Below are 23850 nucleotides of genomic sequence, written 5' to 3'. Positions count from 1 at the left end.
TTTAACAGTTGGATTTTTGGATTTTACAGTACAGAAATGTCTTTAAAAAAACTTTGAGGAAAAAGTCCCTGCTTCCAAATTGATCCAAGGATTAATTCAGTCTAAAGGCAACACATGCATTTATTTTTATTTATTTATTTATTAGATTTGTATGCCGCCCCTCTCCGCAGACTCGGGGTGGCTAACAACAGTAAAAGGACAACGTAAACAAATCTAATATTAAAAAATAGGATATCTGAATCATTTTTCTCAAAGGAGACAGCACAGCTCTAAGTAACGTCACTTTATTATTTTATTCATCCAGATAATACCGGTATCCAGTCACAATTTCAAAAGATAGATTCCATTTAGTCATTCATTCTGGCCTTCTAAATGAGTCAAAATCCTTTTAGCTAGTAGGAGTGATGTCAAGTAGGTGTCTTTAATTGTGTGGCTCACTTTTTGTGTTCTCCTACTATTAGGGAAAGGTGCTACTGCCTTGTCATAATAAACCTTAAAAAGCTGATACAGTGGGTATTAATTTTTGCAATTCCCATGTCTTTCACAAGGAGCTGAATTTCTTTGATATACAAAATTCCCCTTTTATTTAAACTTTAAAAAGCATTAAGCATTGAACACTTAAGGAACGTCTTCAAATTGTTGCCGCATTTCCCCCCACTCTATCTACAGCTGCTACCTTAAGGAATTTCTTAACTTCTTCATTTTCAGTTGCTTCATACAGCATCTCAAAATCCTAAAACAAATACAAAAGACAGAAGTTAACTCAGTTAAGAAACCAAGGCAGCATGGGGATGAAAGTCACCTATGTCTTCCGAAAAGCCTTAAAGACTTGGCTCTTCCGGCAGGCCTGAGTATGCATGGTTGTTCTTAACTGTTTTAAATCATCCGATAGCTGTTTTTAGATGCTTGCTACTGGTTTTAGAAAGTTTTTCTGTTGAGTCCTCTGGGAGTTGGGCAGCTTATAAGTCTAAATCAATCAATCAATCAATCAATAAAACATTCAGCTGGACATCATTTTACTTTACTTCACAATGCTGTTATTGCTGAGCTTGAATCTGATTGGCCTGGATTCAAATAACCATTCCATTCCTAAGATTTCTGGATTATGCCAATCACTCACTGACTACAGGCATCGCATTAAATCGTGATTTATTAACAAGGAGATTCACAGAACATGCTAAGCCAGTGATGCTGAACCATTTTTCCTTGGGTGCTGAAAGAGTGTGCCCACAACCATAATTCAATGCCTGGGGAGGGCGAATATAGCTTCTCCTGCTCCCCGGAGGTCCTCTGGTGGCCGGAAATGGCCTGTTTCCCAATTTCTGGTGGCCCAGTAGGCTCATGTTTCATCCTCCCCAGGCTCCAAAGGCATCCCTGGAGCCGGGGGAGGATAAAAATCCCCCCCCCCATCTCCCTGGAGGCTCTCTGGAAGCCAAAAATGCCCTCCCAGAACCTCTATGCGAGCAAAAAATCAGCTGGCCGGCACACACATGCATGTTGGAGCTGAGCTAAAGCAATGGCTCAGGTGGCAGCAGATATAGCTCCATGTGCCACCTGTGGCACCCATGCCATAGGTTCACCATCACTGTGTTAAACTGAACATAGAAACATAGAAGATTGATGGCAGAAAAAGACCTCATGGTCCATCTAGTCTGCCATTATACTATTTCTTGTATTTTATCTTAGGATGGATATGTTTATCCGAAGCATGTTTAAATTCAGTTACTGTGGATTTACCAACCACGTCTGCTGAAAGTTTGTTCCAAGCATCTACTACTCTTTCAGTAAAATAATATTTTCTCACGTTACTTCTAATCTTTCCCCCAACCAACCTCAGATTGTGCCCCCTGAATGAAACCGTAGGATAGGTTACCATGGTCCGAGAATTCTTATCAACCTTTATTTGCTAATTTGGATTCTTGGAAGGAGAAAGCAGAAAAGAAAGCTCTACTGTAGGATAAGATATGTAAAAATATGTGATTTCCGCTACGTTCAAGCAAGAATATTTTCCAATTCCTTCTCTAGGGACAACTTACCCTTCTGCAAATGTGATTGGTAGGTCAGCCTTAAAAATGGGAACATTGCTTGGCTCTGTTGTGTGTTTTGGATGACTAAATAACAGCTCATTGATGCAACAAAGTTCCTTCACTATATTTTCCCTATCCTTACTCCCCTCCGCCCTTATTCATTTTCCCATGAAAATGTGCAAATAATGGCACAGTCAATATGTAACCTGCGCTGGGGATGACTGAGATATTCAAATAAGAAACAAGCTGGAGACAATACCAATGAGGGGAGGGGAGGAAGCAAGATTGGGAGGAAGTGAATTAATTCCACAATTACATAGAAACATAGAAGGTTGATGGCAGAAAAAGACCTCATGGTCCCTCTAGCCATCAATCTTCTATGTTTCTATGTAATTGTGGAATTTATTCACTTCCTCCCAATCTTGCTTCCTCCCAATAAAAAAAACAATTGGTTTTTTTTATTTTTTTGGTAAGGTGGGGGAGAAAACGGTAAATGAGACATATTCAGATACAAAATACATTTTGAATAGGTGTGCTTTTATTCACCTTCGGTTGGTGCTGTCCAACTTGTTTTCCAGCCATTACAGTGGTACCTCATCTTACAAACGCCTCTTCTAACGAACTTTTTAAGATAGGAACCCGGTGTTTAAGATTTTTTTGCCTCTTCTTCCGAACTATTTTCACCTTACAAACCTAAGCAGCTGCTGCTGGGATGAAGGGGTTTCTTTCCCCCCCCTTTTTTGAAGAAAGAAAAGGGAGGGGCTGCTTGGAGTAGGAAACATTTTGCAGAGAACAATGTGCTTGCAAAGGAACTGAAAGGGTGTCTTTTTAAGAAAGAAAAGGGAGGAGGGATGGGCAGCTTGGGGGAGGAAATTTTTTGCAGAGAACAAGGTGCTTGCAAAGGAACTGAAAGGGTGTCTTTTTAAGAAAGAAAAGGGAGGAGGGAGGGGCAGCTTGGGGGAGGAAAATTTTTGCAGAGAACAACGTGCTTGCAAAGGAACTGAAACGGTGTCTTTTGAAGAGAGAAAAGGGAGGGGCGCCCCCTTGCCTTTCTTCCTTTCCACTCACCCTTTAGCCTAGCCTTGCTTCTTCCACCCGCCCCCTTTAGCTGCTCCTCCCTGCCCTCTGTTCTCCTCCCTTCTAAAGTTTGGGATTTTCCTGAAGGATTTGCACGCATTATTTGTTTTTACATTGATTCCTATGGGAAACATTGTTTCATCTAACGAACTTTTCACCTTACGAACCTCCTCCTGGAACCAATTAAGTTCGTATGATGAGGTACCACTGTATAGCCAAATCCATAATTTGGTTTCCTCCCCGTCTGATTTTTCTTACCCCGCAATATTCGTCTCCATTAAAAATCTGGGGTGGGACTGCATCGGCCTTGCCGGCTTTATCCCTCATCTCCTGCAGCAAACTTTCACTGAGAGACACGTCCACCAGCTGGTACTTCATGCGGTTTCCATCCAGAATACGAAGAACCTCAGACTGTCTCTGTTTCACCTAGATAGGATACCAACAGTTTTTGGTGAAGAGGGAGGGTAGAGATTTTGAGTTGTCGCAGATCTGACAGTATCTCTCACACTTCAAATCCAGGTGTTACCACGGGGCTGGCCCTAGTCCTCCACTTAGGACGATTCCAGGTTTTAGTTAGAATTGCTGGAAGCTAACTTTATATCAAAAATAGAATTCATTCAAAAGGGGATGAGTTTAGGTGGGGCTAAAAGCACAGCTTCCTCAGAGTTCATGCCCAAGGTGAAATACTGGTTCAGCCTGGTTTGTGCGTACTGGTAGTGGTGGCCACCGGTGGTTTGAAAAATCGGTAGCAGTGGCAGCACAAAACTCCACCCGGCCAGCCGAATGTCACCATTTTGTTGTTTTCAACCCTCTGCATATTTGCAGGTGAAAAGACATGCGCTTTCAAACCGTTATGGAAGATAAGTAGGTTTCACCACTGCTTCATGCCCACTTTTGAGCATAGCTCTTCAATACGGCTTCTCACCCTCCACCCACCCAAATTCTGCACCCCTATTTTAGTAATTTTTATTTCCCTCCTTTATTTATTTTATTTATTTATTGGATTTGTATGCCGCCCCTCTCCGTAGACTCGGGGCGGCTAACAACAATAATAAAAACAGCATGTAAATCCTTCCTACCATCTGGCAAGGTAACATTACTGTTTATATCACAATGGATTCTTTTTCAAAGTAAAGGTTTGGTAATAAGTAGAGAGCAAGGGTGAATCCATTAATAAAGCCACTTATAGGGTACAATCCCCTGCATATTTCTATAAGTAAATTTGAACTTATAAATTTCCAACAGATCATTATGCTACAAGAAGAAGAATCCAGACAACTAATTAGTATTTTTTAAACTTTTGCAGAATTTTTTTTTTAAAAAACTGCCCATCCCTGTATACTACTTCTGACAACTGCAGATTTTGATGTCTTAGTCTTGGCACAACTCTCTTATAGTACTATTTTTACTGGTTTTTCTGAAACTAATTTATTTTGAGCCATAGTTTGTGTGTTTCTATTTTTAAAAGAGTGGAAGTTTTTGAATGTTAAAAAATGTGCTTTGAACAGTATGGAATGCCTACATTAGGAATTATTTTTTGCTTCTTTATTATTTATATATATATAAAAATAAATAATATTAAAAACGTGATAGCACATCTTGCACTTCTTTAAATCTGTAAACTGCCAAGAGTCCTTAAGAACTGAGGCGGCAGATGAAATGCATTAGATATAGAGATGCCCAGGTACTCTTGAATTATCAATCCAGGTACCAATACTAGATAACGTATGTAGCTCAGGCTTGAACACTGTGGAGGTCTTGCTGATCTTGATTGTTTCCTAGCAGACATTACAAGACCCAACTAGGTAACAGCATCAGAGCTAGAAAGGAGTAGGGTTTGCTCTTATACAGTCTCCTAGTACTGATGTTGGCTGTCCCATTTAAGTGGGTTTGCCCAGAAGGTTCCAACAAGTATTGTTATATTACTTCATTGGAAGAGTGTATTTGTAGCTCTGAGTTTAACTGTGCGGTCCTTGGTAGTTTCTGAGCTTGGCTGCTTTCTTGCAGACATTTCCCTACCCAACTAGGTAATACGATTAGTGCTAGGAGGGAGTGGGGTTTGCTCTCTGTCAATCAAGGGCTGCCTCGTCCCCATTCTCAGCAGCTCCCAACAAGCCCCAGAGGTAAGGACCTGGAGCCCCTCTTCTCCAGGTGCCCCTGTAGACCCACATTCATGCACTTCACAGCCCTTACTCAACACGGATCTCATTGCAAGATCTTTTCTTGATCTTTTGAATTCAAAATAGTCTGTTTGGGGGATCCACTTCCATGACTATCACCTCCTACTCAGGAGGCCCCCATCCTATCAGAGGATGCTCTGGATTAGCCCCTTTCCCAGCTTGGTGGCCAAAGGGGATGGCAACTGGGGTCTCTGGAAGGGGTCCCAAAGTTTGTACTTCAGCACTCAATGAAAGGTGCTGGGTTGGTTGAGAGTGATGGAAGCTGTGATCCAAGAGTCGCTGGAATGCTACTGGGACTTGTATTCTAGAGAGAGACAAAGGATGCTAAGGTGGCCGGGAGTTATGGGAGCTGTGATCCAAGCCTTTGAAAGGGCACTGGAGCTTGTAATTCTAAAACGTAAAAGGGATGCTGGGTTGCCAGGGTTCCTTCCTTCCCTCCCTTTTCCTTTCTCCCCTCTCTTCTCTTCCTTCCCTCTCCTTCCTTCTTTCCTTGTCCTTCCTAACCTAACCTACGTCAGATTTCTTGACGGCGTCATTTTGCTTCAGAGGAAAAGCTTATTTTATCTTTGCACAACTGGGGAAAGAAATACCTCCATTCCCATAATCCCTCCTCCTTCCTTAGTAATGGGAGCTGTGATCCCAGAGTCCGGAGGAATAAACGGCGGTGGCGGTTACAACACAGAGAGCGATGGGAGTTGGGATCCCAGAGTCTGGGGGGGGGGGGGGGGAGGGACGGACCCTGGGGCTTGTAGTTGTAAGACTCGTCCACCCCCACCCGGCGCTGGGTGGGTTGGCTGGGAATTATGGGAGCTGGGATCCCACGAGCACCGAGCGGGGCTTGCAGTTAAGACAGGCGAAAGGCGCCGAGGATGACTGGAATTGTAGTACCCCACAAGTCTCTGGAGGGGAAGGGATCTGCGATCCCAACCACAAACACAGGCGATGGGGATGATGGGTCGTGTAGTGTTCGCACTCCCGGAGGGCGACTTGTCGCCGAAGGGCTTGGGTCGACTTGGCCTCCCAAGCAACTCGGCTTGCCAGGGGCTCTCGGGCCCAGTCGTCCCCCGCAGGCTGCCCCTCACCTCCCTGGAGCCCGTCACGCTGGTGTAATACACCCGAAGGGCGGCCATACTCGCAGTTGCTATGGAGACGCAACCGCCGGCGAGGCTCGGCCTTTCAGAATGGCCACTCGCGCTGCCACTCAAAAAGCAGCCCTCCCCCTCTCCCCGGTGTCTCCTTTCCCTGATTATTGCTCTTCTTCGCCTCCTGGCGGGCTGGAGGGGAACTGCCCGGAAAGACCATCAGAACGGAAATAGACTTTTTCTCTCTCTCTTGTCGACCTTTAAAGATGGGTTGGGGTTGCGATGCTTGCAGCAAGAAGGGAATGATGGGAGCTGGAGTCGGGCGCCGAGATTGCCTGGGAGTTCTGGCCAATGCAGGAGGGTGTAGAAGATCTGGGATTCAGGGGAGGGGAGGCCAGACGCGATCGAATTGGACACAAAACACACCAACTGGACCACACCAGAATAAAATAGAATTAGAAATAGAACAGTGCTTCTCAAATAGTGAGGCGGACCCCCCTGGGGGAGTGATGCAGGTGTTTGTGACTCTGGGGGACGTTTGTACTGATCAATAGCACAGAGCAGGAGATATGAAGTGCAGATAACAAACCCTTAAGTGACACCATGGGAAAATATTTTACAGGGATGCGAAGGAAGGAGGAGAGAGATGGAGATGTTGTGACAAATGTAAGTCTCCCAAAAGCTAAGATGAAGAAATATGATGAGGTGTATGTAGCACTAGGCTTCACTCTGACTATGGTGGGAGACGAGGAAAGACCGGGATGTTTACTTTGAAAATATTAGCAGCCCTTCATGGCACCGGACCAGGGTATCTACGAGACCGCCTTCTGCCGCACAAATCCCAGTGACCGGTTAGGTCCCACAGAGTTGGTCTCCTCCAGGTCCCGTCAACTAAACAATGTCGTTTGGCGGGGCCCAGAGGAAGAGCCTTCTCTGTGGCGGCTCCGACCTTCTGGAATCAGCTCCCTCCAGAGATTAGAACTGCCCCCACCCTCCTTGCCTTTTGTAAACTCCTTAAAACCCACCTCTGTCGTCAAGCGTGGGGGAACTGAAACATCTCCCCCTGCCTATGTAGTTTTCTGTGTATGATATGACTGTATGTATGTTTTTTATATATTGGGTTTTTTGTCTTTTACACTTTTTAAATGTATTATTGTTATTTTAGAGTTTAACTATTAGATTTGTCATTATATATTGTTTTTATCATTGCTGTGAGCCGCCCCGAGTCTACAGAGAGGGGTGGCATACAAATCTAATAAATAATAAATAATAATAATAATAATAATAATAATGAAATTACGTTGCATATAGCTCTCAAAGGGTCTCCACCTCTAATATAAACATGACTAAATGAATAAATAAATAAATATGCATGTATCCACATATATCATATGACATGGAGCAACACAGTCTAGTTAGGATATATGCATGTATATGGCAAGAGAAACAAATATTGTGAGTTTAACAGACGGATGGCACAGGGAACAAAGCTGTTACAGAATCTGCACATCCAGAAACAGACTGTGAAATGGGTATGTGCAGTCTCCAACTATGCTTTGAGCTCTAAGTACATAGCGCTTATAAGCAGTATCCTGAATAACAGGAAGCAAGCTTCCGATAATCTTGGCTGTCCTTACCACTCTCTGTATGGACTTTCTATATTTTTGTCTCCTTATTGCCCCTTCTGTCTTCAATGGATCTTGAGACTTAGTTCTAAGTCTATTTTTCCACTATCACTTTTACCACAACTCTAGAATTCCTACTCTAATGCTACTAGAACTAAGGAGAAATTTCCTGACAGAACAATTAATCAGTAGAATGATTTGCCTCTAAATTGTGGGTGCTCCAATACTGGAGGTTTTAAAGAAGAAACCGGATAGCAATTGGAAAGAATCTTCTTCAGACATACAGCTAGGAATATTTCAGTTATCTCCATCCATTTCTTCTGGATGTACAAAAAGACTCCAAGCAAAGCAGCTCTGTTTGCGTATCAGTATTTTATGCAAGTATAAGTTATTATTTGGGTGTTCAGGGTGAGCATCTGATTTGTTTAATTAGATTTCTATGTTTAATTAGATTTCTATGCTGCCCTTCTCAACCGATTCAGGATGGCTGGTTGACACATCTTGTTAAGGAAGGATTTAATCGCGTTATAATAGGTAACCAAGCCATACATAATGCTACCTCATTCTGGATGGATTTTACTGGTGACTCCCAGCCCAGAAGCAAACCAACCATCTCAGAGATCAATGTTATTTGTGAACCCGATTCTGTCACTTGATGATAAAATGAAAGGGCTAAAGAAGAATATCAAAATAACAGAGTGGGAAGGGACCCTAGTCTACCCCGTGCTCAAATACGTAGGAGACCATATAACCAGTGAATGGCTACCAAAATTTTTACTACCACACTGTGGGCGTGGCTTATGCAGGACACACTGCAGTTTCTTTCAACTTCTTTCAGTGCAAATTGGGTGCTCTGGGGTGGAGCTCCATTTTTGCTACCCCACTGTGTTCCCCCCTATCCGGGCAGTAGCCCACCCCCGCAAATAACATTCCAGCCAAATTGCTATCCAGTCTCTTCTTTAAAACCTCCAGTATTTTCGAGAAAAATTAGTAGGAATGATTAAGGCGATATACTCCAATCAAATCGCCAAAATAATAGTAAATGGAGAACTGACAGAAAAAGTCAATATAAATATAGGGGTCAGAAAAGGATGTACATTATCCCGCCCCTTTATGTAACCTGTCATTAGAAGTACTGCTAACACAGATTAGATAGAAACAGGAAATAAAAGAACTAAGAATTTTAAAAAAACAATGCAGAAGAACCATTAGAAACAGGAACTGTAGTAATACAGGAAATAGAGGATTTTGAAAAAGTAGCAGGACTAAAAATAAACAAGGAGAAAACAAAGATAATAACCAAAAAATCTTACGCACAATCACAATGAGAAATTGGAAGAGAAATTTGGAATTCAAATAGTAAAGAAAGTGAGATATCTCAGAATTTGGCTGATGGCAAAATGTTCTTCTATAAAAGAGGATAATTATGCTAAATTACTACAACAAATACAAAATGATTTGGAAAACTGGGTGAAATTACAATTATCACTAATTGGAAGAACTGCAACAATAAAAATGAATATTTTACCTAAAATATTATTTTTATTTCAAACAGTACCAATAAATGCAATAAATAAATAATGGCACCGGACCAGATTACCTAAGGGACCGCCTTCTGCTGCACGAATCCCAGCGACCAGTTAGGTCCCACAGAGTGGATCTTCTCCGGGTCCGGTCAACTAAGCAATGTCGTCTGGCGGGACCCAGGGGAAGAGCCTTCTCTGTGCCGGCCCCGGCCCTCTGGAACCAACTCCCCTCAGAGATTAGAACTGCCCCCACCCTCCTTGTCTTTCGTAAACAACTTAAAACCCACCTCTGCCGCCAGGCATGGGGGAATTGAGATCCTCTTTCCCCCTAGGCATTTACAATTCTATGCATGGTATGTATGTATGTATGTTTGGTTTTTATATTAATGGATTTTTAATCATTTCTAATACCAAATTACTATTGTACACTGTTTTATTGTCGCTGTTAGCCGCCCCGAGTCTCCGGAGAGGGGCGGCATACAAATCCAATGAATGAATGAATGAATGAATGAACGAACAAACAAACAAACAAACAAACAAACAAACAAAACCTGGGAATTTTTTTCTCATAGAATTAAATAAAACAATCTTAAAATTTATTTGGTTAGGGAAGAAACCTTGAATAAAACTTAAACTTTTATAGGATAGTAGAAATAAGGGACTCCCAGATTGGGAACTTTACCATCAAGTGTCAGCCGTAACATGGTTTAAGGATTGGATAACTCTTAAAAAAATAAAAGGATACTAACAATAGAAGGCCATGATTTACAGCTTGGTTGGCACACATCCATATAGGACGGGAAAAACAAATTTCATACATATTTTTAGAGACATCAGGTAAGAGATGCCTTGCTAGATGTCTGGGGAAAAGTTCAAGAGATTATATAAAAATCCCAAGGTGGTTATCAACCATGGAAGCAATAAACTGCCCCAAATTAATAGACTGGAAAAAGATACTGACATATAAAGAGTTATTGAATGGACAAGGAAAACTTAAATCTTACCAAGACCTAAAATCTCAAAGAATAGAAATAGATTGGTGGCCATATTTACAAATTCAAACAAGGTATAAAAAAGATTTTAAAAATTATGGCTTCCAAAGAGAACAATAAGAACTGGATAAAATGTTATTATATTTTATTAAATATTTATTAAAATAATATTAGAGGAAAAATGATAATCAAAACCCACAACTGTTTTTTAAAATTTAAAATGGAGGCAGAAACAGTGAAAAAGACGATGATTTGGGCCAAAAGTTTTGGATGTAACATATAAATTATGGGAGAAAAACTATAAATGAACAATGTTGACATCATATAAGGAAAACATATACAAAACGTTCTATCGTTGGCATTTACCCCTGGAAAAGCTGGTGAAAATGTACTCCAATAGACCGGCAAATTGTTATAGATATAATCATGAACAAGGGATATTCCACACATGTGGGGGATAGGCCCAAAATTGGATGAAAATTAAAAAATGGTTAGAAGAAATTACAGAACAAAAAAATTGAGATGAAACCAGACCTGTCCTTACTGAGTATAGAAGGGAATATAAGTAAAAAGATTCAATACATCATCATACTTCATACTGTAACATCAGCCAGAATTACATTTGCCCAGAATGGAAAACAGGAAAAGATACTATCAAACACAGTGATAATTTTTAAAAGTGCTCAATTGTGCAAAAATGGATAAATTAACTCTGGAACTAAACGATAGAGAGGAAGCAGTATTATAAGAGTTGGAATATGTGGTATTTTTGGCTAGAAACTTTATGTGTATATAGAAAATATGTTAAAGTGAAAATTGTATATATGTATGACTATAATATAGGAGGTTAATGGTTAAAGGGAGAATGTAAATACATATATGTATATTTTACGTATAAATAATATACAAAACTTATTCCAAAGGTGAGCAATTGTATAACATAGTAAAATATATTTATATGTATATATAATGTATAAAATAACATGTAATTAGAATTGATACGATATCTGAAAGTGGAAGTAAAGTAAAAGTAGAAATGTGATTTTAAAACTAAAAAAGGTTCAATAAAGATTATACAGTATATATATATATATGACACATATAGATAGAATTGTCGGCTATCAATAAAATTAACTGCCTTGGAAATGGCCCTGGGTTGGGCCGAGAGGCAAATAAGGAGTTGTGATGTTCCTTCAATACACCAGGGTGATTCGACACAAAAATATGTAACCCTTCCCTGGTGCAGAGCTGAAGGGATTGGATACTGTAGCCTAGAGGATAATTCTCTGCCTTACAAGGCAAAGGTTGCAGGTTCAAGTCCCAATGGGTATGGGTAGCTGATGAGGCCAAAATAAGGCTGAAATAGATCTATCCTAGTCTCCCTTAATTTTCAAATTCAGCAAAAAAACCCATGTGACATATATATGACGGTCTTGGTATATTCGGGTTTCTTCCCGTGTAGGATTTAGAAATTTCTGGCGACGTTTTGACGAGGTCCCACTCGTCATCTTCAGGCTGGTGTTTCTGTCTTTGTTCTAGGGCGAACACAGCGAGACCTGAGCTGCCTTCCTTCTATAAATACTGGTGGCTGGTGTTTGATGGCTCAGCAATTGCCTGCTGTGTAGAAAGGTCTCGCTCAGGTCTCTCTGTGTTCGCCCTAGAACAAAGACAGAAACACCAGCCTGAAGATGACGAGTGGGACCTCGTTGAAACCTCGCCAGAAATTTCTAAAATCTACGAAAACAAATATGTATGTATGTATGTATGTATGTATGTATGTATGTATGTATGTATGTATAAAATGAAAAAATTGGTAAAGTTCTGTAAGAAATGTGGAAATTCACCCAGAGGATCGATATTTTCCTTCTCCACACCTTATAATAATTCCAAGAACCAGCCTGCTCTTTACGTCTTTTAGAAAAGACAATAATAATTTACAGTTTTGTTTTCCTAATTATCAGTAAGTCGTTCTTCTTCTTTGCAATGCAGTTCCGCAAATCGTACCAATCACAAGAGAACAGCGCTTATCTGCCTTGTTACACAATATACATTTTAAGTCAGATCCTTTTTTTGGATTTCCTATCGTAGGAGGGGTGACCACAGAGTTTCCCCCTCCCACCACTGGAAGCGACTTGTTAAATGCACAAACATTGGAGAATCCCAGAGATTCAAACATGCCTTGTGGAGAGTAGCACATCTGGGCTATCTTTGCAAAAACGTTCAGAAAAGAACCATCGTTGCCTCCATTTTGTTGCTGTTGTCCTATTTGATCCCACACAGCATGTAACCAGCAAAGGTACGTTCGTTTGCAAACGCTAGAAGGTTAACATTTTATTGTAATTTTAAATATGTTAAGGCTACAATACAGGGCATTTATTTATTACAAGCCTCTCAGAATTGCTCGTGGGCAGCATATACATTTCAGAAGTGAATACAAATCTACAAATAAAAATGTAATATGTAATGAAATGTTTTACTGAAGGGCCCCCAAACTGTGACAGTTTGAGATCCAATTGCTTATTGTAGTTCATGGTAGGATTTGCAAATATCCATTACATTTTTGGAATGGACTTTTTAAAATCTTTTTAAAAAATATTATTATTATTTGCAGCATAATATTATTTGCAGCGTAATATATGCAGTCAGTATCGCGTGGATGCAAAAAGAGGGTTGGTGATAAATATAAATCTAAGCTTCTCTGCAAATCATATACCTACTCAACCATTCATTTTCCTACTCTTTTACCTTGTTGGATCATATTATTTTAATATTGTACAAAACCTACCACTGCAATCTGTCTCCTGCAGTTTTTCTGTCCTTATAACCGGAGAGAGGCCAAGTTAAACTTTTTGCCGTTTAGACAATACTGTAGAATTTCTTGCAATATTTTAATGATGACCTACAGTGTATTGCTTTAACGCTTGGACGATGTGTAAATTCAGGAGAGATGATACCAGTAGTGGGTTACTACCGGTATGGTGGAGGATGAAACATCGAAACATAGAAGATTGACCGCAGAAAAAGACCTCGTGGTCCATCTAGTCTGCCCTTATACTATTTCTTGTATTTTATCCTAGGATGGATATATGTTTATCCCAGACATGTTTAAATTCAGTTACTGTGGGTTTACCAACCATGTTTGCTGGAAGTTTGTTCCAAGCATCTACTACACTTTCAGTAAATGTAGATGGCGCACTGTAGCACATGATGCGCTGTGCATGTAGCTTTGGATCTCTTGCATGTGTGCATGCATGATCCAGCATATTTTTGCTTTGTGCACATGTGCAGAAGCAACTTTTTGTGGGGGGATGCGCACATGTGTGAGATTTTAGCAGTTTTTTGCTTCTGTGCATGCACGGAAGCAAAGAAATCGCAAAAATATCTCTCTCATGCGCAGTGGTGAGCCCGAGCCTAAACGGTGGGGAATGCGGTTCCGGTGGCAGCCATGTAGCACATAGCTTAGCTCTGGTGGCAATGCTGGGCGTACATGCACCACCGGCGCTTCCCCGGACCTACGCTTGCCCTGCACTGCCATGAGCGCTGCCTTCCCCCACTGTTTGCCCCTCGCTCGCCTCTCGTGCCAGCTCCCCTTACCGCCAGCGCTGCTGCCCCAAGAGCGAAAAGAGAGTGAGGTGAATGGCAGGAAGCAGGCGGTGGAGGGACAAACAACAGCGGGCAGCGGTGAGCGGGCACTTACATGTTTGCCCATTTCTGCTTTTTTTCGCTTCTGTGCATGCACAGAAGTGAAAAAAACCCAGAAATCGTGCTCAGAAGCTTAATCATGCGCAGAAGCAAAAATACCCCTGAAAATCATGCTCACGTGTGTACGTGATGGGGGGCAAGTAGGGGCATGCTCCCAGCCCGTTCCAGTAGGGCCAAGAATGGTAGCCCGCTCCTGCTCATGCGCATCCCCTTGTGAGATTTCAGCACGTTTTTGCTTCCTCTGCGTGCGCAGAAGCAAAAACATACTGGGATTTATTTATTACTTATTATTTATTACTTAGATTTGTATGCCGCCCCTCTCCGAAGACTCGCTCACTCATATGTGCGCACACAAGAAAACTGAAACGGCACGTGGCGCACTGGTAGCAACGGTAATGACAATCTGCCCCTGGATGATACAGAATCTGCGCAACCTAGACAGTGTAATAGAGCAGTGTTTTCCAACCCTGGCAACTTGAAGATATCTGGACTTCAACTTCCAGAATTCCCCAGCCAGCGAATGCTGGCTGGGGAATTCTGGGAGTTGAAGTCCAGATATCTTCAAGTTGCCAAGGTTGGGAAACACTGTAATAGAGAATATTCAGTACTCACCTTGAACCAAAACTGGGGGAAACGTTCATACGAATGGTCCTTCCTTCTGGACTACAATCTTCTCCCGTCCATGTTTAGTCTATCCCCATCCTGATGAGGTTCCAGAAGCTGTTTTATGGCAGCTACTCCTTTAATTATAGATTCCAATAGGATCAGAATAGAGCAGGACGGTACCTTGGAGGTCTTCTAGTCCAACCTCTAGCTTAAACAGGAGAATCTATGCCAGTGATGACAAACCTTTTCCCCCGCTATTGTGCATGTGTGAGTGCCTACACCCATGATTCAATGCTTGGGGAGGGTGAAAACAGCTTCCCCCACCCCCTGGAGGCCCTCTGGAAGTCAAAAACACCCTCCCAGAGCCTCATGCAGTGTTCCCTCTAATTTTTTTGGGGGGGTAGGCAGAAAAGTATAGTGTCTGAGCGGCAGTCCCTTCGGGACTGGGCAGCACAGAAATAATAAATAAATAAATAAATAAATAAATAAACAAACAAACAAACAAACAAATAAATAAATAAATAAAAACCCCACCCTGTTTTGCCTCAGAGAATTTCAAAATAAAATACTGTACTGTGTGTCTATAACAGTGAGCTCATAATAGGGCAACTCTATCAATATCAAAATGCCACTTAAATAGTTGAGCTAGTTTCAAACTAGATTTTGATTTTCTTTTTCTCTTCCTTACTCCCATTCTTTTTATTTCTCTTTTCCTTCCTCTCTTTTTTCTATCTGTTTCTCTCTCTTCCTCTCTCTCTCCTTCCCTCTCACTCTTTCCCTCTCGGCTTCTGGGCAGGTTTGGAAAACTCTGAGTTGATGATTTTTAAGTGAGCGATTGCTCACTGCTCAGCTTAGAGGGAACTATGGCCTTATGCAAGCCAAAAATCAGCTGGCCGGCTGGAAAAGTATGGTGGGCCCTGTAGGTTTGTGTTTCATCCTCCGCAGGCTCCAAAGGCTTCCCTGGAGCCAGGGGAGGGTAAAAATGCCCTCCCCCGTCCCTCTGGAGTCTCTCTGGAAGTCAAAAACACCCTCCCAGAGCCTCATGCAAGCCAAAAATCAGCTGGCCGGCACTCACATGCACGTTGGAGCTGAGCTAGGGTAACGGCTTGCGTGCTAGCAGTTATGGCTCTGTGTGCCACCTGTGGCACCCGTGCCATAGGTTCACCATCACTGACCTATGCCATTTCAGACAAGTTGCTGTCTAGTCTCTTCTTTAAAACATCCAGTAATGGAGCGCTTACAACTTCTAGTGGCAAGCTGTTCCACTAGTTCATTGTCCTTACTCTTAGGAAGTTTCTCCTTAATTCCAGGTTGCTTCTCTTTAATTAGTTTCTATCCATTGTTTCTTCTCTTGCCTTCAGATGCTCTGGAAAATAAACCAATCCCCTTTTCTTTTCAGACCCTCAAATACTGCAATAGTGCTATCATGTCTCCCCTTATTCCTTCTTTTCTCTCGATTAGTCAAACCCAAATTCTGCAACTATTCTTCATATATTTTAGTTTCCAGGCTTATAATCATCCTAGTTGTCCTTCTTTCCACTTCAAAAAAACTTACTTACTTACTTACTTACTTACTTACTTACTTACTTACTTACTTTCTTACTTACTTACTGATTGATTGGATTTGTATGCCGCCCCTCTCTGTAGAATCTTATAGATCTTTTTATACATTTATTAAGTTTTTTTAAAAAAATTAAGCCACCCAGAATTGGAAGAATATAATTTTGGGCCTAGAAAAAATAATTCATTGTGGTTGTTTTAACTTGCAGGGCTTTACACAACTTGTGGTTCTTCGAATCAGATTTCAGAACAGGGAACCAAGTTGAGAAACTTTTAACCAGGGTTGGGAGACAATTAGGTTTATCACTGTTATGGATGCGTGGGACATAGTTTGGATGAATCTCATGTGCTCAGCCACAATTTCCTGCTAACCTTTTTATTTTTGAGAAATGAGACTCACAATAAACTATTTGTGAGAGATGATAACAACAACAACAACAACAACAATAATGTCATTAAATGTATATGCTGCTCTCATAGCAATTCTGGACTGAAAGGATACATTTGGCCTGTTTTCATAAATACCTGGAGGAAATTAAATACCTGAAGCAAAGAAATAACTGTGGGGTCTTTGGTGATCTCTGAACTTGTTTGTTTTCTTACAGATTTTTCATTACCAAACTAGGTAACATTTATATACAAATGGTTTGTCTTGTCAATGTCAGTGTTTTTGGTGGTTCCTTGATTAGGCTGTTGTTAGTAGTTACTTGATTGTAGTATTGTTTACTTCTTGTTTGTTGGTCTAGTTTTACTCTTGGTGTTAATCTGTTCTTACCTGCGTGATGATTGTTGGTGAGAAAGTGTTTTGTTTCCTATTTTGTTTCTTGACAGTGCAAACCACTTATATATAAAAAGAGAGCAACCTCCCACTTCCTTCTAGCATTGATGATATTACCTAGTTTGGTAATGAAACGTCATTGGTAAGAAAACAACCAAGCTGAGACAGTTCAACCTTGAGCTAAATAAAGAAACTGTAATTTGCCTGACTTATATGGTTTGCTAATAAAAAGAAATGGATGTACCAACTTTCTAATTCCTTTAAAAAGAAGAAGAAGGATTTACAGTATACTGTATGTGCAATAGGAATTGCATCAAACATTACTTCCTTCATCAGTGTTTCTTGAAGAATCTGCAGTCAGATGGGAGTCTTGTGTGGTAGACTAATATGTAAAATACAATCTACAAATACAATCTATAAACCACAACATGCATTGAGCTAAGGCAAAGCAAACATCTTTGCAAGAGTTTTCACTCATCTAGCTAATCCAGTTGTGATTTAATTTTGAGCAAATCCTTTATACTTAGGGTTTACAGTAGTATCTCTACCTACAAACGCCTCTACTTAGGAACTTTTCTAGATAAGAAAAGAACCATTTTCCACTTACAAACCCGAGCCTCCGAAACTGTAACAGGAGAAGGCAGGGAGAAGCCTGCATGGGGCCTCTCTAGGAATCTCCTGAGAGGAAACAGGGCTGGAAAAGGCAGGGGGAAGCCTCCGTGGGGTCTCTCTAGGAATCTCCTAGGAGGAAACAGGGCCAGAAAAGGCGAGGAAAAGCCTCCGTGGGGTCTCTCTAGGAATCTCCTGGGAGGAAACAGGGCCAGAAAAGGCGAGGAAAAGCCTCTGTGGGGCCTCTCTAGGAATCTCCTGGGAGGAAACAGGGCCTCCACCCTCCCTGTGGTTTCCCCAATCGCACACATTATTAGCTTTTACATTGATTCCTATGGGAAAAATGTCTTCTTCTTACAAACTTTTCTACTTAAGAACCTGGTCACGGAACGAATTAAGTTCGTAAGTAGAGGTGCCACTGTACTATGTTGTGTGAATCCAACCATTATGATCTGCAAACCATAGTTCATGGCTTAGAATCTATGAACTCAGCCAATGATGAATTAGGAGTCGATATCCACAGACCGATACTTTTTCGTTTGCTTGCTTAACTACAAATCATTTTCAGTGTTTGTGGAGCCACTGAGTAGCTCTCTAAGCGCTGCTTATTAAGTGCTACTCATGTTAATGTTTCTTTTTACCTTCCTGGTGTTTTGTAATGACTTGCCAAATTAATAGATTATGGAATATGTTTTGATAATGATGTCAAGGGCAGCACAGAAGGGAAAGAGCAAAAATTTAATTGCTCTTTCCAGATGTTTTCGACTATGAATTCCAGAATTCCTATATACTGACCATGCTCGTGTGGGAATTCTGGAATCCAATAAAGCAAGGAAGATCTCGGTTTAAAGAAGGGTGAGGATATTTTGCGGTTTTCTTAACCGAGGTACAATGAATTAAACAACTCAGTGTGTTTTCTCTTCTCTAAATAACTTCTCTGTGTATTTTTTTCTTTTAAAGACATTTGCTCTGCGTAATCTTTTGGAAGATTTGTCTCCTGAGCCATCATGCTGGCGGAAAGCTTCCTAACTATCTTTGCCTATAAAGGTGATCCTTTTGGCTCCCGTCAAGGCCAGTTGCTGAAACCCGTTGGACAAGAAAATTGGCAAAGCCAGTTTGAGAATAGGGATGAAAAGGAACAATTCTTTGTGGAATCCAAACAAGCACCAGCTGAGAAGATGCCGGAGATTCGTGGTGGTAACATAGATCCGAAAAGTCATCAGCAGATCCCTGGACAAGATGCCCCAAGGAACAAAACCCACAAAATACCCCAGTCCGTTCCTCAGCGAATACCAGTTCAAGACCAATACTGTTGTGGGAAACAGCTGGATTTGTACAGGTCTTGGTCGTGCCAAAGTCTTTATCAGAATTATCCCGATTTGCATATCGGAGGAGATCACGTCGCTGACCATACAGGTGATTCCGATCCCATCGTGGACCAGACGTCCAACGAATCGTCTGGTCCTGTGTTCCTCTCCACAGATCTTCCCTTAGATAATCCCTTCCCATTACAGAAATCTAGGGCGCTAAAGTTGGGGCATGGAGACGATGCTGGGGAGAACAGCCTGGCTCTCCGTAAGGAGCGCCTTTCTAACTCGTTGCTTAACAAACACATGGAAAAGGAAATCCAGGAACTCTATAAACAGTTTTGGGAAGAGAAGTTGACTCACTGCAATTCCATCACGCACTGCCTGATGTCGAACGGCCTGATGAGTAACCTTGGGGAGGCCCATCACCACCCACTGCCTCATGGACATCATCAACAAACACTCTTGCACTCTCTGGCTCGACTGGGCTTGCACAACAGCAGCGGTGGAAACAGCAGTGAAATCAGCACGCCGAATTTGCAAATCTCTGCCCCGCTTAGCAAGAGAAAATGTCTGTGATGCAACATGTACAACACGAGGGAAGGCAATAAATTCTTTAAAAATCCAACAAAATGAACGAGACAGTCTTTGGTTAATAGCAACAGCACTTAGACTTATATACATGGTATGTTTGTGTGTATGCTTGCTTTTAATAATGGGGTTTTTAGTGTTTTTTAAATTATTAGATTTGTTCTTACATTGTCTTTGTTATTGTTGTGAGCCTCCCCGAGTCTACAGAGAGGGGCGGCATACAAATCAAATCAAATCAAATCAATCAATAAACAAACAAACAAACAAACAAATAAAATACCACTTCACAGGGCTTTACAGCCCTCTCGACGTATCTGCTTTCATCCCATCATTTTATTTTTGCATTTCAAAAAAAGTTGTCCTGTAAAGTTCATATATTTCTCCAAACATATATGGAAAAAATAATCAGAAAATACATTCTGGAGAAAGTGAAATGCATTTGGAGATTGTTGTGAAGGATTCTAGTAGAAACTGTAGAATTCTTCATGGTAAGATATTTATAAAACCATAACATGACCTAAAAACTTGTGACATTAATTTTCCGGTTAAAAAAAAGATAGGGGGAACAGAAACAAACTGGATTTCTGCTTTCTGATATGTCAGTTTCTAACCACTAAAGATAATTCATTGCTGATCCTTTTTCTCTTCTCTGAAATGGAAATATGACTCAGGACTTTATACAGTTATAATGGAAAGTTCTTCTCTACTAACAAAGGAGTCTTTAGACTTGGGAGAACTGTGTACAGTTCTGGTCACCGCACCTCAAGAAGGATATAATGGAACTGGAAAAGGTGCAAAAAAGGGCAACAAGAATGATCAAGGAAATGGAGCACCTCCCTTATGAAACCAGGTTGCAATGCCTTAGTCTCTTCAGCCTTGAAAGACGGCATTTGTGACTTGATCGAAGTGTATAAAATCATGCATGGGATAGAAAAGGTGGACAGAGAAAAATTCTTTATCATACAATACTAGGACGAGGGGGCACTCCCTAAAGCTCATAGGTAAAAAAGTGAGGACAAATAAAGGTAAATATTTCTTCACCCAGAGGGTCGTTGGCTAATGGAATTCACTTCCAGAAGAGGTTGTGACAGCTGTCAGCCTGGATAGCTTCAAGGCAGGATTAGACAGATTCATGGATGCCAAGTGTATCGGTGGTTATTGAAACAGATGTCCAAGTGACTGATACGTTTTATGCTTAAGACCTTCCATTATTTTTGTAGCCCATCAATTTTATCCATATCTTTTTGTAGGTGAGGTCTCCAGAACTGAACATAGTATTCCAAATGTGGTCTCACCAGCGCTTTATACAGCGGTTTATACAATCTCCCTCTTCCTGCTTGTTGTATCTGTAGCTATGCAACCAAGCATTCTACTTGCTTTCCCTACTGCCTGACTGCACTGCTCACCCATTTTGAGACTGTCAGATATCCTTAAATCCTTAAATACCCAGAAATACCCTTAAATCCTTCTCTTCTGAAGTTTTTGCTAGCACAGATCTGCCAATACAATATTTAGATTGAGTATGTATTATTTACATTTGGAAACATTAAACTGAAGTTTCCATTGCTTTGACCACTTATCTAGTAAAGCTAAATCATTTGCAATATTACAGACGCCTGTAATCAACCCTATTGCACACTTTATATTTACTCTATACAGCAAACAGAAACGGTACGAAATCTGGCTTCTGCGCTTGGACAGCAAGCAAAATATTGTGGGAGGATGCATGTGCAAAATATCGCTGATATTTTTTCTTCTGCGCATGTGCAGGGGCAAAACCCCCCAGTAAACATTGCCAAAATCTCGCTCGTGCAAGCGTCCTCACACAAGATTTTGCTGTGCATGCACAGAAACGAAATCTTGCATGGGGGCATGTATCGTGGATGTGCAGATGCATGCGCATTCCAGAATTTCCTACTGGGACTGTGCACCGGAGCGCATAACCAGCAGCCCACTACTGCCTCCCTCTCTCCCTCCCTTATAATTTATACATGGCAAAGAACAGCTCTTCCCTGTGATTTTTTTATGGAGCATCTGAGATTTTCTGGCACTACCTTACATTCATAACACGTTACTCATTCCCTTTCACACCATAAATTCAAAGTGGCTTGCAACCTCCGCCCCCCCCCCCCCCAAAAAAACCCCTTAACCAAACACAATGAATAAACAATGCAGATTATTCAGAACAGATGTTTCATTTGCTTCAAGCATTTCTAACCTATGTATTTCTCTGCGGGGCGGGGGGTGGGTGGGTGTTTACACAATAATAAATGCAGCATAAGATAGTTGGGTGCTGTGGTTCAAGGCGCCAGGGTAGAAACCAGGAGACACACAGATTCTAGTCCTATTTTAGGCATGAAACCAGCTGGGTAAGTCACTGAGCCCCAGGAAGAAGGCAGGATTAAATTGCTTTCAAAAACCTTCCCAAGAAAACGTCAGGGACTTCTCCAGGCAGTGACTTGAAGGCCCAAGAGAGAATAGAATAATGCTTAAATATTTATTTTTATTTATTTATTCAATTTTTAAATTCCGCCCTTCTCCTTAGACTCAGGCGTCTTACAACATGTTAGCGATAGCACTTTTTAACAGAGCCAGCCTATTGCCCCCACAATCCGGGGCCTCATTTTACCAACCTCGGAAGGATGGGAGGCTGAGTCAACCTTGAGCCCGTGATGAGATCTGAACCACTGACCTGCAGATCTACAGTCAGCTTCAGTGGCCTGCAGTACAGCACTCTACCTGCTCTTGCAATAATCTCAGAGACCACCTTCTGCCGCACGAATCCCAGTGTCCAGTGAGGTCCCACAGAGTTGGTCTTCTCAGGGTCCCATCAACCAGCTGGCGGGGCCTAGGGGAAGAGCCTTCTCTGTGGGAGCCCCAGCCCTCTGGAGCCAGCTCCCCCCAGAGATTTGCACCGCCCCCACCCTCCTTGCTTTCCGAAAAAGTTTGAAGACTCATCTTTGCTGCTAGGCCTGGGGCCATTAGATCTCTTCTCCCCCCTACCAACAAATGTGTTTAGAATAAATTATTCATCGAGTGAACGATAATTGAATGTTTTTAGTTTTTTAGGATGTTTTAAAAAGTCTTTTAATTATTATTAATTGGATCAAATTGTTTTATTATGTATTCTGTGTTTGTTGTGAGCTGCTCCTAGTTCATGGAGAGGGGCAACATACAAATTCAATAAATAAATAAATAGATAGATAGATAGATAGATAGATAGATAGATAGATAAATAAATAAATAAATAAATAAACAAACAAACAAACAAACAAACAAACAAACAACCCCCCCCCAAAAAAACAAAAAAACAAAAACAAAACCAATGAAAATAATAAAGTAAAGTAAAGTAAAGTTAAAGTAAAGTAAAGAAAAGTAAAGTAAAATAAATAATAAAATAATAATGAATGAATAAATGAATGAATGAATGAATGAATGGATGAATGAACGAACGAATGAACAAACGAGCAAACAAACAAACAAATAAATTAACCTTATTGTACGGATAACCCTCATAGAAAGACACACACAGGGGTGGGGCTGCCCAGACTGGGGGGACGGTACGAGATGGGACGCAGTGGAGTAATGAAAATGGAGCTCGACCCCAGGGCACCCAATTTGCACTGAAAGATGTTGAAAGAAAATGCAGGGCGTCGTGAATAAGTTACGCTCACAGTGTGGTAGTAAAACTTTTTGGTAGCCCTTCACTGGACACATACCTCCTTCTTCCCTCTTCCCAAGGGAATCCCCTTCCCAAAAGGGGATTCCCTCTTCCCAAGGGATCCCCTTTTGGGTGACCTGCATGGTGGGCCTCCAAATTTCACCCAAGGTTTTGCAGAAAATCATCCAACATGTTTCTCCATCATTTCAAAGGAGGTTTAGAAACACACCAAAGAATCTAGCGGGAACTCTAAGAGGGGCTTTCCCAACCTTTTCAAAAGAAGGGAAAAAAACCTTGATCTGTCTCCAAGAAGATAACTAAATACCCCACCCACTATCCCTGTGTGTGGGATGAACTCATTCATTCTGTGTTGGCTTTTGTGCATTCTCTTCCCCTGCCACTCTCCCAATAGCTGCTGTGTCCAGCAATGGGGTCCCACAGGAGCTGAAAGAGATTCAGTCGAGAAAAGCTGAATAGATTTTTTTTAATCCCTCCCTTCTGGCCTGGAATCCTTTCTCCTTCCCTTC

The 23850-nt window shown here is 41.3% G+C and overlaps 2 protein-coding genes across 2 annotated transcripts; one reads left to right on the top strand and one right to left on the bottom strand.

Moving 5' to 3' along the window:
- Positions 1-203: 203 nt before the first annotated feature.
- Positions 204-6446, bottom strand: LOC139171500 (SH3 domain-binding glutamic acid-rich-like protein 3). The gene is made up of 3 exons (XM_070759783.1): positions 6367-6446; positions 3363-3530; positions 204-733 (listed from the first exon to the last, which is right to left on the bottom strand). The coding sequence occupies exons 1-3, from the start codon at positions 6412-6414 to the stop codon at positions 632-634; spliced, it is 318 nt and encodes a 105-aa protein (XP_070615884.1). The 5' UTR covers positions 6415-6446; the 3' UTR covers positions 204-631.
- Positions 6447-12671: 6225 nt separating this feature from the next.
- On the top strand, positions 12672-19704 carry LOC139170799 (TLR adapter interacting with SLC15A4 on the lysosome-like). The gene is made up of 2 exons (XM_070758310.1): positions 12672-12805; positions 18725-19704. Exon 2 carries the CDS (start codon positions 18772-18774, stop codon positions 19648-19650), a length of 879 nt encoding a protein of 292 aa, XP_070614411.1. The 5' UTR covers positions 12672-12805; positions 18725-18771; the 3' UTR covers positions 19651-19704.
- The last annotated feature ends 4146 nt before the right edge of the window (positions 19705-23850 follow it).

The sequence above is a fragment of the Erythrolamprus reginae genome, chromosome 8, assembly GCF_031021105.1.
Source record: "Erythrolamprus reginae isolate rEryReg1 chromosome 8, rEryReg1.hap1, whole genome shotgun sequence".
In the NCBI taxonomy this organism is placed as follows: domain Eukaryota; kingdom Metazoa; phylum Chordata; class Lepidosauria; order Squamata; family Dipsadidae; genus Erythrolamprus; species Erythrolamprus reginae.
This window is presented reverse-complemented; position numbering and strand designations above follow the sequence as displayed.